Genomic DNA, 14,511 nt, shown 5'->3' with positions numbered 1-14,511 from the left:
GAATAATCAGTCTCACAGAAGTTCGGATGGAAATCGGCAAAGAGCCACGCGACGAAAAGGGACTAGCAATTGGAACATGGAACTGCCGGTTCTTCAAATTCCATGAGTAATAGGTACTCACGTGCTCTCCAACGAATTGAAGATCCCCAAATTCGACATCGTAGCGCTGCAGGTGGTATGCTGGAAGAGCTCCAGGGTACGTGCATTCCGAGATAGTCACACCATCTACCAGATCTGCGGCAACACTTGGAACAGCTTTTATAGTGATGGGAAGGATGCAAAAGCGCGTGATTGGGTGGTGGTCGATCGACCCACGAATGTACCGGTTGAGAATCAAGAGCTGCTTCTTTAACATCAGCATCATCAACCTGCACAGCCTTCACCTCGGAAGTGCCGGTGACAACGCGCAGCTGGAGCGTGAATGCGACCGCTGCCCAAAATATAATATCAAGATTGTCATCGGGGATTTGAACGCTCAGGTCGGCCAGGAGGAGGAATTCAAACCGACAATTGGAAGTTTCAGCGCGCAACAGCTGACCATCGAAAACGGCCTAAAAATTATAGATTTCGCCACCTCCAAACGAATGGCCGTACGTAGTACCTTTTTACGTAGCACCGCCTCACACACAAGTCCACTTGGAAATCATCGTATCAAAAGCAAGCACAGATCGACCCCGTTTTGATAGACAGCCGGAACTTCTCCGACGTCATCGACGTCAGAGGCGCCAACATCGTGTCAGACCACTATCTGGTGATGGTGAAGATGCGCACAAAACTCTCCGTAGTGAACAACATACGAAACTGACACTCGACTCCGTTAAATATCGCACAACTTAAGCAACCTGAGGTCGCAGCAGACTACACGCTATCGCTTGAAGCAGCGCTGCCGACAGAGGACGAGCTTGACGAAGCCTCTATCGAGGACTGTTGGGATACCATCAAGACAGCCATCAACAGCGTTGCGAAGAACGTCATCGGGAATGTGGAACGAACACGAAAGAAGAACTGGTTCGACCAGAAATGCAGGAGGGGGATGGACCAAGAGAATGCTGTGCGGGCGGCAGTAGTGCAAAGAGGCACTCGTCGAAACGTCGAAAATCACCAAAAGCCGAAGAGGCAGCGAGTTCGAATTCTCCCGGAGAAAAAGAACCGCCTGACGGATGAGGAGCTCGCGTAGAGCTGGAGTAGCTGCATCGTTCACAGGAAACAGAAAAGTACTATCAGAAGCTCAACGCATCCCGCGAAGGCTTCGTTCTGCAAGCCGAAATAAGCCGGTATAAGGATGGAAGCATCCAGACGGACAATCGTGAGGTGATCAAAAGGTGGAAGCAACACTTCGATGAGCACCTGAACAGCGCATCGCAGCTGAACTCATGTAAATGGCCCGACAAGTTGTACAAGTTGGACACCGGTTGACGGTCCGGATCTGGGACACAGAACAGCTACCGGAAGAGTAATATGCCCCATCTACAAGAAGGGCGATGAATTGGACTGCGAAAACTACCGAGCGATCACTGTCCTAAACACCGCCTACAAAGTGGTGTCCCGAATCCTACACCGCCTCCTAACGCCAGAAGCAAACAGATTCGTGGGAAGTCATAAGGCCGGCATCTTTACATTACGGCAAATTATCCAAAAATGCCTTGAACACCATTTCCCTACGCACTATTCATCGACTTCAAAGCCGCATACGACACGATCGACCGTGACGAGGTATGGAAAATCATGGACAAGAACGGCCTTTCTGGGAAACTGACCAGACTTTTCAGACCAGATTCAGGCAACGATGATGGAACGCAGTGTTGTGTGCGAATTCCGGGTGAATTGTCGAGGTCATTCGAATCGCGCTTGAGCCTTCGACAAGGTGATGGTCAAGCCTGCATGATGTTCAACGTGGCGCTAGAAGGTGTTATTCAACGAGCGGTGGGCGAAATTCGGGGCACAATTTCACACACAGATCCAGTCAACTTATCTGCTTTGCCGACGACATTGACATACAACACGCGAAGCAGGAAGGATTGGGTTGATGATTAATGCGTCCAAGACGAAGTATATGCTGGCCTGCGGATCCGAGGCCGACCGAACCCACCTGTCCAGTAATAACAAGGTCACGATCGACGGTGACGAGTTGGAGATAGTCGAAGACTTCGTCTATCTCGGCTCACTGGTAACCGCAGACAATGACACCAGCCATGAGATCCAGCGGCGAATGCTCAGTGGGAGTCGTGCTTACTATGGACTCCACAAGCAACTGCGGTCGAAAAGACAGCCCTCGCACAAAGTGTAATCGGCGAACACTCGGAGTATGAGCGACGAGTGTATCAGCACTATATTTGGCGGCGTGCAGGAAAACGGAGTGTAGAGGCGAAGGATGAACCACGAGATCGCCCAACTCTTCGGGGAATCCAGTATCCAGAAGATTACTGCCCAGCGTACAGGTGTTCGCTACCAATCCGTTAGGAACGAGACTAGCAGGGGTGCAACGAGCGAGGTGGTTAGACCGAGTGGAGCGTGATCTGGCGTATATGGGATACCCGAGCAGCTGGAAAGTGCCATGGGCCGAGTGAATTGAAGGAATATTTATAGAGATCAAAAGTGACGTCCAAATTTTTCGGAGACCCTTGATGCAAATCGAGCCATACCGTACCGATTTAAAGGCGAATCTACCAATCAAGACTGTCTAATAAAATATATTCAATTGAATACCACGCCGGGTTCCGATGTCCTTTCTTCACTCAGAAACTACAATTTCGTGCAACTAGATTTCAAGTCTTTACGATCTTTCCTTCCGAAGTTATCGCAATTTGAAGTTTGATTTTTCCTTAATTTTGAGAACTTCTCTTCTAGGGAAAAACAGGCATAAACCAAATACTACATTTTTTTTTTTAATTTTGTTATTGAATTAAGGTTTAAATTTAATTTGTTCATTGAATTAAGGTAGTGCTATACTATAATTTTGCTTACGCAAATACTGCACTTTTTTATGTTTCAATTACAATCGTTTTACCATCCTTATGGCATTCGCGACTTTATATCAACGTTGCAGTTGGCGGTTAGTTATTGAAAAACTTATGCGGTACAACTGTGTTCGATGTTTAATCTTGGGCTCGAACTCGCGGACATCAGCTCAGGAGGCAACTGACTTACCATCTGAGCTTTATCACAAGTCCTAACAAATACTGAACGCATTGGTTTCGTTGGAAGCTTAATGATGCCTCGCTTGGCATCATTGTGATAACAAATCTGCTGATATCACAATGATGGCAAACTTTGGCTTTAAATAATGCCTTATTATGACTCCAAATTTGTTATGAAATGTTGGCTGAACAAGGCATCATTAAGGTTTCAGTGATACCTACACTTGGCGTATTTGAGGTATCCGAATATGAAAAGTGAGTCCCAAATTCTCAGAAGAACGCGTCTTTGGTTTAATTACCGTACAGACTGAAGACTTAAAAACTAGGAAATTCTTCTTAAGCCTATTTTAAAACGACGTTTGCACATATTCAAATTTAACAAATGATACACTAAATTAAAAAGTTCACAACACTTGTCAATAGGGTGGTTTTGGCCATAGGCAGTACGGTGGTGAGGAATTGAAAGAAACTGACGTTGTCGAAGTGTTCTCGTTGGACATAAATGTTAACACGTTGTAGAATGTAAGCACAGTCAACACGGTTGGTCAATGTGTCGAATATAAACCTTGCTGCAGTTCGACGCGCCGCTTTTCGAGTGAGGTTAGGCATATCAGAGCACACCTTTCCTCGTACGGTGTGAATTGGATCGGGTCATTCCAGGGAAGACGCCGTAGAGCAGGGGCGAGCAACATGCGGCCCGCGGGCCGCATGCGGTTCTCGAGGCATGTTTGTGCGGCCCGCGGAGCTAATCTCAAATTAAATTTATTTCACGAATTTTTTTTACGAAAGATTGTTAATTATCATAAAATAGCACCTAGTAAACCAAATACATGATATATCAATAACTTGATTTGCACGTCGCTTGTTTTCAGTTGCATTTTTCCCATAATCATCCAGATTGTTGACTTTAGAATTTAAGCATTTTATTGAGTTCTTTTTATTTATCGGAAATACGTTATATAGGAGGTAGTTAAGACTTGATTTTTCGGTTCAAACAAAGTTCAAATAGTATGATGAAGTGAAATATTTTTGTTCTTGATTAATGACAGAAATAAGGAAAATTTCATAATAAAAACTGGGCTAACGATTATAGATTTCATATCGATAGAACTCAGCGATATCCTGATACCTAGACAAAAACAATATCTGTAATTCTGTGATTCAAACCAAATAGTTTGTAACGATTAGGGGCCGTTCAAATATTACGTAACGCAATTTTCGAGCATTTTCAACCCCCCCTCCCCCCTGCGTAACACATTCGTCTCAAAATTTCTAAACAAAATCCACAAAGCGTAACAAACTGCTATACCCCCTAAAAGCGTTACGTAATATTTGAATGGTCCCTTACTCAGTGAAATAGCATTTTTGGTGCCTATGTTTCAACTGATTTTGTAAGAGATTGGCGTCCTTTATTCAATACATTTCACATATTTCGGTTATCGCTTCTAGTTTCGGTAATATGGCGTGTGGAAGTTTTTAAATTGATCAATTTTGGGTAAAGGTCGGATCTTTCATAACTGATAAACCAAAAATCCTGCATAACAATCAATTGATTTTCAATCAATTTACTACCCTTTTTTCAATCAAGGACTCAAATATTGTCAAGATATTATTGTTTCACAGATAAAACGTTTTCAAAAATTGAATTCTGCAATTTATAGAAATTCAAAAAATAAGATTACAACTTCTTCTGACCTCATTAAAGAATGTTCTTGAATTGAAGATTTTAATTTTTTCAGCAAGTTTGTTGAAGACTGCGGAATAATTTGACTTACGGTTTTAAAAATATCAAAGGTTCAATTTTGTTTGATTTTTCTTTAAAATTTCGTATAAATTCCCAGTTTTTGCAGGTTTGGATAACAAAAAGAAAACTTCCATATCTTTTTGTCAGGATTCAAAATTACTTGTGTTTTTTTAAGTTGATCACTGAATCAATAAGTATTTGTATTAAACAGTTTTGTCAAAAAAGGACATAAATTGCAACTTATTTTTTACCTATTTTTTTTAAATTATCTCGAAAACTAGAGCTGACAAAATAACTAATTGAATACATATTTGGATTCAGCGCCCCTGAATAAGTCAAAATCAGTTCTGAGATCCTTTGCACCTAGAAAAATGTGAATTTTGTCAACTTGTGTTATGCGTGATGCTATTTTGAGAAATTTCATAGACATATCATGCAAGCATTGATTAAAAGGAGTCATTTAACTTAAAAATTAGACATCCACATTACCAAAGTCATAAGATTTTTATGATTCAGCCTTAGAAAGCCTGTCCCAGAGGCGTCTAAATTAAATTTAAAATTTATGAAATCTGTAAATATTTTCTAGAATCAAAAATGTAAACTGTAACATTGACAAATCTGGTTAAATTTTTTTTACAATAATTTTGAAACCTTTCTCAACATCTCTTATAATATAAATATTAAATTTTATTTTGATGCGGTCCGCCGAAAGAATTTCAAATTAAAAGTGGCCCGTTGCTTCAAAAGGTTGCTCACCCCTGCCGAAGAACGTATCTTAGGGAACATCGTTGAACTCGTTCAAGACGGTAGCATTGTGTGTTTGAGCTGGAGCCCACACCTGGGCGGCGTACTCCAGTATGCTACAGTATATGGCTTTCAATGCATAAACGTCATCAAAATCCTTGGTGTTCCGACGTAGGAATCCGAGAGCAGCAAATCCTTTTGCAGAAGTAAGCGCGACAAGTTCTGCAAATGTAAGTCTGTTATCGATCTTCACTCCTAGGTCGAGAATAGACTGCACATTCTCCAGCCTAACTCCGGTTAGTTGATAGTCAAAATGGATCGTTCTTCTTGCGCGAGAAAAGTTTGTAATCTTACACTTTTTTACGTTTGCTAACATTCCGTTTAAGCGGCACCACTCATCTAGTCTAGCGATGTCAGCTTGCAGGGCCAAACAGTCAGCAGTGTTATGGATCTTTCGGAAAATCTTCAGATCATCGGCGTAGAGGAGTGTATCGGACTGAAGTGTTGAGCACAGGTCATTCACGAAGATTATAAACAGCAAGGGTCCGAGATGGCTCCCTTGAGGAACTCCAGACGGTGTGGCAAACATTCGTGAGCGCGTGTTTCGTATCCTGGTTAAAGCCTGACGGTTAGTTAGATATGAGGCAATCCACTCGAGTACCCAAGCCGGGAAACCCAGTCGATTCAGCGTTGCAACCAATATTTTGTGCGGCACACGGTCGAAAGCTTTGGCAAAGTCAATATAAACTGAATCCACCTGACAACCTTTCTCCATACTTTTATTCAGTGAACTAACGTAGCACATCAAATTAGTAACTGTTGACTTTTTCTTCCATGAATCCATGTTGATATTCCGAGACCAAAGGTTTAACAGCGGCATACACTCGCTCGTGCATCAGGATTTCGAAGATCTTCGATATTGCATTTAAAATCGATATTGGTCGGTAGTTTTCCACGCTGTGAGCATTTCCAGACTTGTGTATCGGAGAAATAGCAACTTTCCATGCATTTGGAAACGATCTTTCAGTTACCGATCGGATAAAGATGCAGGGCAATGTTTCAGTTGAGCGGGAGGTATTCTATCTGGACCAGAACCCTTGGAAGCATCAACTGTGGACAACTTTTCATAAGTATCCTGTTTGGTGAAGCACGGTGAAGGCAAACTTACATTGCAAGATTACAACAATGCGAGATAGTCAGTCTGTATCAATACCAGTAGAACAATACACGTTTTGAAAAAAGACCGCGAACAAATTTACCGATTCAGCTTGATTGGAAGCAGTGACACCATTGAAGCTAACATCTACGGGTACGGGGGTATTATGAGACAAAAATCCCTATTTATCTTAAACAAATATCAATTTTTGAGCGAATTTTGTTTTTGTTTTGTGAAGAAACCAACCAAACCAGCTGGCATTCATCTTTTAAATCAAAGAATGGGATAACTGTATAATTTTGTCATAAAAGTAATTAAATATTCAAAAAATATGTTCTAGACTCTCCGATCGATTATTTTAAATTAAAGCTCAAATGGCAGGGAAAAGTTCCTGCTTTCAAATGATGCAAAAAGTAGCGATGCATTAATTGTTCTATCAAAGACACCGTGAGGTATGTTATATCTTTTATTAACAACACATAAGCTAAATTTCATTTAAAAAAAATTCCTTTGCGCTTATTATGAACCAGAATCTGAGATAAAAACATAAATGATACAAATTTTATCGGTTCATCAGCTTTACTTACACTACACCGTTGGACTATTCCCAAATTTAAAAAAAAACTGAACTTTGAATTCGGTATTAATCTCAACTTCAAAATGCAAACAGAAACATTGAATTAAATATAGTAAAGTTTATTAATTTGACTATTACTATGAACCTTACCTAATTCCCTCCCAAGGACCCATTTATCATTCTATAATACATCAGATACTCATTTTCGTACTCCCGATAGTTGCGCCCATTGAAAAGTTTATTTGGCGGCACGTACTTGCGCAGAGCATTAGCCAGCACAAAGTTGTAGTAGATGCGACTTTTTGCAATGGTCTGCTTGGTGCTACCGGAAATGGCTTCGATCTCGTCGAGGAGTTCGGAAATCTTTTGATGATTAACCTGCCACAGCTGTTGATAGTGGCGCTCGTTTTGGTTGACGACATCTAATTCCGGTTTCTGATCGATCATGAATGTTTTCAAATGTTCATCGAACTTGATCAGGTTTCTGAGTTCTTGCAGGGATAGCTCAGCCGATGTAAAACAGTTGGGCAACAGGATGAGTAACGAGTTGCTTTCTGCAGCTTGCGAGAGGCATATGTGAGTTTGGAAAGAAAATAGGGCAATTTTTGAAGATTTGGCGAATTTTGAAAACGGTACTTCCGAAAGAAGATTTAGTTCACTTTTGTATGGTGGAAGAGTTGGGGGATTGTATGCGGGAGCGTTGGTAAGGAGAACATTTTCCATACGCGTGAGATTCATAGATTGTTCGCTAAGGTTGAGAGTTTGATTAGTCATTTTTTGACGCATGTTGTGAACGGTGTATCTACTGAATCTTTTGAAATAGGATATCTTCTCCTTGATTTGTTTCAGTTGCATAATTTCCTCTTGCATGCGTGATGAATACGAATCGGTCTCGCCATAGATATCTCTTAGTTGAGCGAGAAGCTGTTCGTGATTTTCCAATTTCTGGTTCTGAATTTTGATTTCTTGTTTTTTCTTTTCTATTTCCTTGCTAATGAACTCCAGCTGACCTTGATTATAATCTTTTGAAGTTGATTGTAACATATAATCTTCAAATATTTGTTCTGCCTCCTCGTCCATTACGTTTAACAAATTCATCTTAGTTTCTAACATTTGAGAAAAGGGAGTATACTTGGCCAAATAATCATCTTTGATATTTTGTACCATGTGTTTTGTTGCAATCAAATCCACGAACAAATTGATGTGTGAACCACAAAGTTTGGCCATGTTCACCTGCAACATATCTTGGTCCGAAAGGGCAACATTCCTCTCCATTTCATCCTGTTTTCGATCGGCTTCGGAAATTTCCTGCAGCTGTTTCTCTTTCATCTCCATCAGCACGCACCACAGCAAATAGTTCGGAAATCCAGCCAGAGTTTTTCTAATGTTGGACCATAATTTTTGCTGTGCTTGCTTACTACCTTCCTGTTTGAGCTCTGTGAACTTGGAGTAAAATTCATTTAAAAAGTCCAGGCAAGTTTGAACTGCTACTACAGCTTCGGATTTAGTTTTCCCACAATCGGTCATCACAACTGGCATGAGTTGATCGATGTTCTGCTTGATTTCGACTTCCTTTTCCGATTGTTTGGCGAGGGAATTGTTAAGTGCCTTATAGTATGCAAATTTATCGCTGGAGCTCTCCAACTTCTGCTCAAGCTTGACCTTTTGAATATCTACAAAATATTTTTGATTATATTTCTTAACTTATTAAGATAAACTTTCGAGTGAAATACTTTTTTCGTTAATTTTCCCAGACAGATTTTTCAGCATCGATTTGGAGTTTGCGATACGAGCTTTGGTTTCCGCACATTTTGCCTTAAGTTTTTCAACTTTTTCATACCGTTGAATTTCGGGGGGCATTTGGTTGAGTTTAGATTTCTAAACAAAACATAACCAAATAAATTATAACAAAAATTTCATGAGATTTAGGGGAAAATTACTGGAAAAACTTACCGCAACGACGCTTCCCAGTGCTCGATACTGTTGAAGTTTGGCCACCAGAACATTGTTCCTCATCGATGCGATTTCCTGGCGCGGTTTTATTTGTTTCATTATGTGCTGGAAGAGAATGCTTTGCTTCCCCCGGATGCATCTAAAATTTTATCAGAAAATCACAAAACATTAGCTAACGCAACTTTAGAAAGGTAGTTACTGTAACCTTCTAAGAAAATTATTTCAAACTACCAAAACAATTAAACGAATAAACGATGAACTGTGACCGTTGATGATAAATAATATACGATTACTCACTTTTTCAACGTTTCATCAGTTGGAATAATCGCCAACGGACAACCCAGACCGGTAGCCCATAGTTTGAACTGCGCAATCTCATCAACGAGGGACATTTTAGACCGTAATCGAGGAGAAATTTCCTTGTAAAACTACAAATTTTGCACAATGAAGAATCAACAAAAATCCACCAAACCGCCCTATTTCAAGAGTGATGTTTTTGAAGTGCGCTTCAAACGCATGCTGTAAGATAGCGCTGCAGTCTCTACGAAAAAGGGTATCGCCCTAACTGGACGAAATTTTTTTTTATATATAGCGCACTGTTTCACATAGTGAGGTCACGCAAACAACATAGAAGAAATATTTGATTCTGGAACAGAGGTGCCAGGTGTCCTTATTTTTCAGGATTTGTCCTGATTTTCGAGTAACCGTCCTGATCTTTCAAAAACGCTTGAATTGTTCTGATTTTTGAAAATTGGTTTGAAAAATGTCCTAACTTATCCTGATTTTCAAAAAGTATCTAAATTATAACTGAATTTATAGTGAAATGATGAGAACATCAAACAAATCTGTAATAAAACGGATGATAAATATTCAAATGGTGTTATTTGATATTGGGTGCAGGCAAAGATCTTGAAGAATTTCGGGGTGTTGTTCTCTCGAGCAAATTGTTGGCGACGCCAACACAATGCTAATGGTGCTGCCGCTCTGCGAGAGGGGATAAAAGCTTTGCAGCTTTCATTCTCAAACATCGCAGCTTTGAGTAAAAGCACATGAATGTACTAAAACGTGGTCAGTGCTAAAACACTCCCACCATGATTATGTTTATATTGTTTACGGCAATGTAAATTGCACTGGTGCACGAGTGTGCATGAAAAGTGTATAAACTGTAGGTTGAACCCCAACTCGTTAACCGTTAGTTGGCGCTAGTGTGATGTCGCCAAAATTTCAGGGAAGCCGTTAGGATCTGCTGTAAGGCAGCAAGGTTCTGCTCACTGCAGTGGCATACATTAAGGCGATTTCAGTACCTGAATTTCGCCTTTACTTATGCAATTTGAGGGGAGCTTCATATAATTTCCATAAATTTCAGTGTCCTGGAGAATCCAGATTTTTTCCATCGCGATCTCCTGGTTTTTGATAAAACCACCTGCCAACTCTGTTCTGGAATGCCAGGTACGTATCCTGGATTCGTTGATGGAATAAATACATTTTTTTTAATAGTCGATCATTATTTTTTTTACGAAGTCACGTTTTATGTATATTTGTTAACGAATTTTTAAAGCAGGATGATGGATGCAGGATAATAATGCCTAAAATACTGTTTTTAAATATTTTCAATGATCATTATCAATTTGGTGGAAAAATTGCTAGATATTTTGAAAGTGTGGGACCATCTGTAATTCAAAAGCAGCCTGTAAATGATATGTTCACCTAAATAAGAAGTCTTCGACCATTAAAATTGCAGCAAATGTCATAATGCCTCTTTTTGTTACAGGACATTTATTGTAAAATTATATGACTTTTTATTTATTTTAAGATACTGTACTATGTAGGTACTTGTCGTACTTGTTGATTAAGGAATTCGGAAACTTCTTAAAATATCTGTTTTTTTCACTCCCTAAATGTTCTACCGTTCATCACAAGTTTCGTTAACAGACTGACGAATCATATGCTATCCTTTTCCATCATTCATGCATGAGCGATACTGTCGCTCTCATTCATTTCAATAAAATCTTCGTCAAGTTCCTACACATTAAATTGGGTTTAATGCTATTTTCGTCAAATCAAAACACAGATTTCATACTTATAATATTTTCTGTGTATTCTCAAAATCTTCATTCATTTTTATCTTCAATGATTAATATTTTCTAACCTTTTCGTTCTATTCACTACAGTACTGTGGCTCAAGAATCCACACTCGAGAATAAAAATTTGCAATTTAAAACAATGAAGGACAAGTTCCTAATCAGGATTCGTAAACAAAAAATATCAATTTATTTTTCAGAATTTGAAAAGTATTTAAAAATCTATAACTTGCATTTCTAAACTCATTCCCTAATTTTAAAGAAATTGCCTCTGATTTATGTTGTATATTTTAGTTAGTACCATCAAGACGCCATTCACCGCCCAGTTAAGCGGTTTTTCAACTTCAAACATGTGTAATAAAAAAACGACGGCAGATTTTTATTCGCTTCCTTTTCCAATACATCCCAAAACTGCTTTACTTTAAATAAAAAAATAGTGGAATGCGAAAAATGTACGCTTTTCAAAATAATTAACTAAACTTTGGGGTGTTCAACTGGCCCTATTACCGCCCACTCGACTTTTTCGGGTATCAATAATGTTTTCTTAAGGAAAAACTATCTAAACAACACGGAAACTGTTCTTTTTAGTATTTTCCATACAACAAGCTGTCAAAACCATTTTTGACTCTTTGATACATTTTGTGAAATCTTTTCCGCAAATTTAGTACAAATTTTAACAAAGTGCGTTGACTGACAAAATGATGATTCCCGCCAAACAACCTCAAGTAACCGGTTACTTTCAGCGATAAAACATCATTTTCTAACATAATCAAACTAAATGCTTCCTACAATTTACACATTTGACACAATACATGCGTTAAAAACAAAGAAATTGTGCGTAACCGGTCATTAGGAACCCACATTTTTTTTATACACCAATTACCGCCCATCACTAAACGCTTCAAAAAACAACAACTATTGAAAAAATCGAAAATTTTTTGATGCAAATCTATTCTACGAAAATAAAACTATCGTTTCAAGTCGATTTTAGGTCCAATAGGTACTATCTAGTAAACCAAAACCCTTTTTGCCCTAGGAGTACAGTAATGCTTAGTTCGCTAACAGGCGTCGAATTCAATAATTTGACCGGAAACGGAAAACCAAATATTTTATTTCTGGCTATAGTTAGCATAATTAAGTGATGTTTTTTCAGTGAAATGGTCGAACAATGATGCCGACATAGAACACAGGTCTTATATTTGGAGAAAACATCCCAGTTTTTTCAAAATACACACAAAAGAGTGATTTTGGGCGGTAAATGGTGTCTGGGCGGTGAATGGCGTCTTGATGGTAGATAGCTTTCTTTTGCATTTTCTGACAGCGTGTAATTTCAAGTTTATATGTTGCTAATGTGGGATCGATACATGAACCAGAAGATGAACTAGAAACGTTTTCGTGGGACTAAAAAAATTTGACATTTTGGAAGTAAGAGGGGTCTTGATTCTTTATTAGAGACTTGGCTCTAATCAGGTTGCTTTGGATTTGGCATAGTTAATTCATGCAAAATCTGAATAAAAAAAGATTAATCGTTTCTGCTTATAAGTGTCAGACAAGAAGAATTCTAAGAGTTTGTCTACTACACCATTTTTATTGCATACTTAAAGGCGCAATTTTTTTTTGGATAAAATCACTTTTTTGAGTCCTTTTTATCAGGAAATTATTGGACAAATATTAGTCATTGGATAAATATCAATAATTTCGTGCTTAGCTACAACATCCATTCAGAAGAAAAATATATCTTTTTGGATTCGAGGGATCAAGTGAACCCATAACATACATTTTGGAAAACTTTCTCTAAAAAATGGAGGGTTTACTATTAGGTACTTCAAAAATATGCCATTAAAAAGTTCATCCTATACTCTAACGAATGACATATTTGAATTAATATTTTTATGATAATTTTTAGTCACATTTTGTTAGATTTTCAAAAAAAAGTGCAATAGCTCAAGAGTTTTTTTTTTAATTTGTTAGATAACAGATTTATTATTTTGTTCTATTTGGCAAGATATAGCCGAGAAATCAAGGAATCCCCAGGGATGAAGTATCCTCATTCTCCCCTACAGGTGCTAGTAGTGTAACACCTAGAAGATAGAATATAATTTTTTTAAATTAAATCTGAATCCTTTTCTTTAAAAAAAACTGTAACTTCAACTGTAACTATATCTAAAACTTCGTATAACTAGAATATTTATTCATTTAGTTTGCCGTTTTCTGGACAACAGTTTTTTTTATGAAGGGTCCTATTGCAAGATAAGATAAGTACCTAATAGCTATCTCTTGATAGTAATTAATTTAATGGATTTTGGGATAAAATATTCCAAGATGCATCGTCAATCGTTTACTATTTCAACTCGCATCGTTATTATTACAGTTTAAACTCTCATGAATAACAAACTTGACAAATTGTGACCGAATTTGAACGATCAAATCTTTCCATTCCTTTTTTTTCTTAAATTCTTCTACGCAAAACAATCGCACAGCTAATTGGTAAATTATAATTGACTCATACGCCTGACGAGGCATCGGGTCAGTGGCAAAGGATGACAAGGAAAATATCGAAACTCCCTTCCGAACCTGTTTGCGTATGTACATATTCTCGCTCAGCTCAACTGCAACCGTAATATTCCTGCCTGTGCCTAATCATTGTAGGAGCTGGCCAAATTTGTTCCGATCCACTGGAAAGATATTGAGCTAGCTAGCCGGTCGGTAGATCTACGTCACCATCCTGAAACCGGCACACTTTGGAAGCCGACCACCAGATTCCCGAAGAATCGGAGTCAACATCAAGCAGTGGGTTCCTCGAAGTTTGGTGAAGTTGTGTGATTGTACCTTCTTAGATTGTGAACAAATTATGCTGACTGAACACTTCAAGTTTTAACACAATCTTTGAAAAATTGTCTCAGTTTTGCAAATTTTCATGTATTGTAATTAGACTATTAAAATCTATTTTCTTTTTGGCGATGTATTGCCAAAAAACTCAGTAAATTTTCCAATGTTTACAACACATATGGCCGGCCTTCGACGAGACCGAACTGAGCGCCATTAGAAAATTTAAGAAACAACAGGAACTAATTCTCGAGTTATTCAATACAAGATCGCAAAACCGAATACGAATGATT

General features: G+C 38.6%; 1 protein-coding gene across 1 annotated transcript; it reads right to left on the bottom strand.

The window, feature by feature from the left end:
• Positions 1 to 7,473: 7,473 nt before the first annotated feature.
• On the bottom strand, positions 7,474 to 9,795 carry LOC129756291 (augmin complex subunit dgt5). Its single transcript, XM_055753114.1, has 4 exons — positions 9,609 to 9,795; positions 9,312 to 9,450; positions 9,092 to 9,236; positions 7,474 to 9,031 (listed from the first exon to the last, which is right to left on the bottom strand). Exons 1-4 carry the CDS (start codon positions 9,701 to 9,703, stop codon positions 7,509 to 7,511), a joined length of 1,902 nt encoding a protein of 633 aa, XP_055609089.1. The 5' UTR covers positions 9,704 to 9,795; the 3' UTR covers positions 7,474 to 7,508.
• Between the last annotated feature and the right edge of the window lie 4,716 nt (positions 9,796 to 14,511).

This window comes from Uranotaenia lowii, chromosome 3 (genome assembly GCF_029784155.1).
Source record: "Uranotaenia lowii strain MFRU-FL chromosome 3, ASM2978415v1, whole genome shotgun sequence".
Classification (NCBI taxonomy): domain Eukaryota; kingdom Metazoa; phylum Arthropoda; class Insecta; order Diptera; family Culicidae; genus Uranotaenia; species Uranotaenia lowii.
Note: the sequence above shows the minus strand (reverse complement) of the source record. Positions and strands in the feature narration are given on the sequence as shown.

Coding starts and splice junctions, on each gene's coding strand:
- LOC129756291 (XM_055753114.1), bottom strand. CDS start 9,703: ATGTCCCTCGTTGATGAGATTGCGCAGTTCAAACTATGGGCTACCGGT. Junction 9,451..9,608: donor ACTGATGAAACGTTGAAAAA/GTGAGTAATCGT, acceptor ATAAAATTTTAG/ATGCATCCGGGGGAAGCAAA. Junction 9,237..9,311: donor CACTGGGAAGCGTCGTTGCG/GTAAGTTTTTCC, acceptor TGTTTTGTTTAG/AAATCTAAACTCAACCAAAT.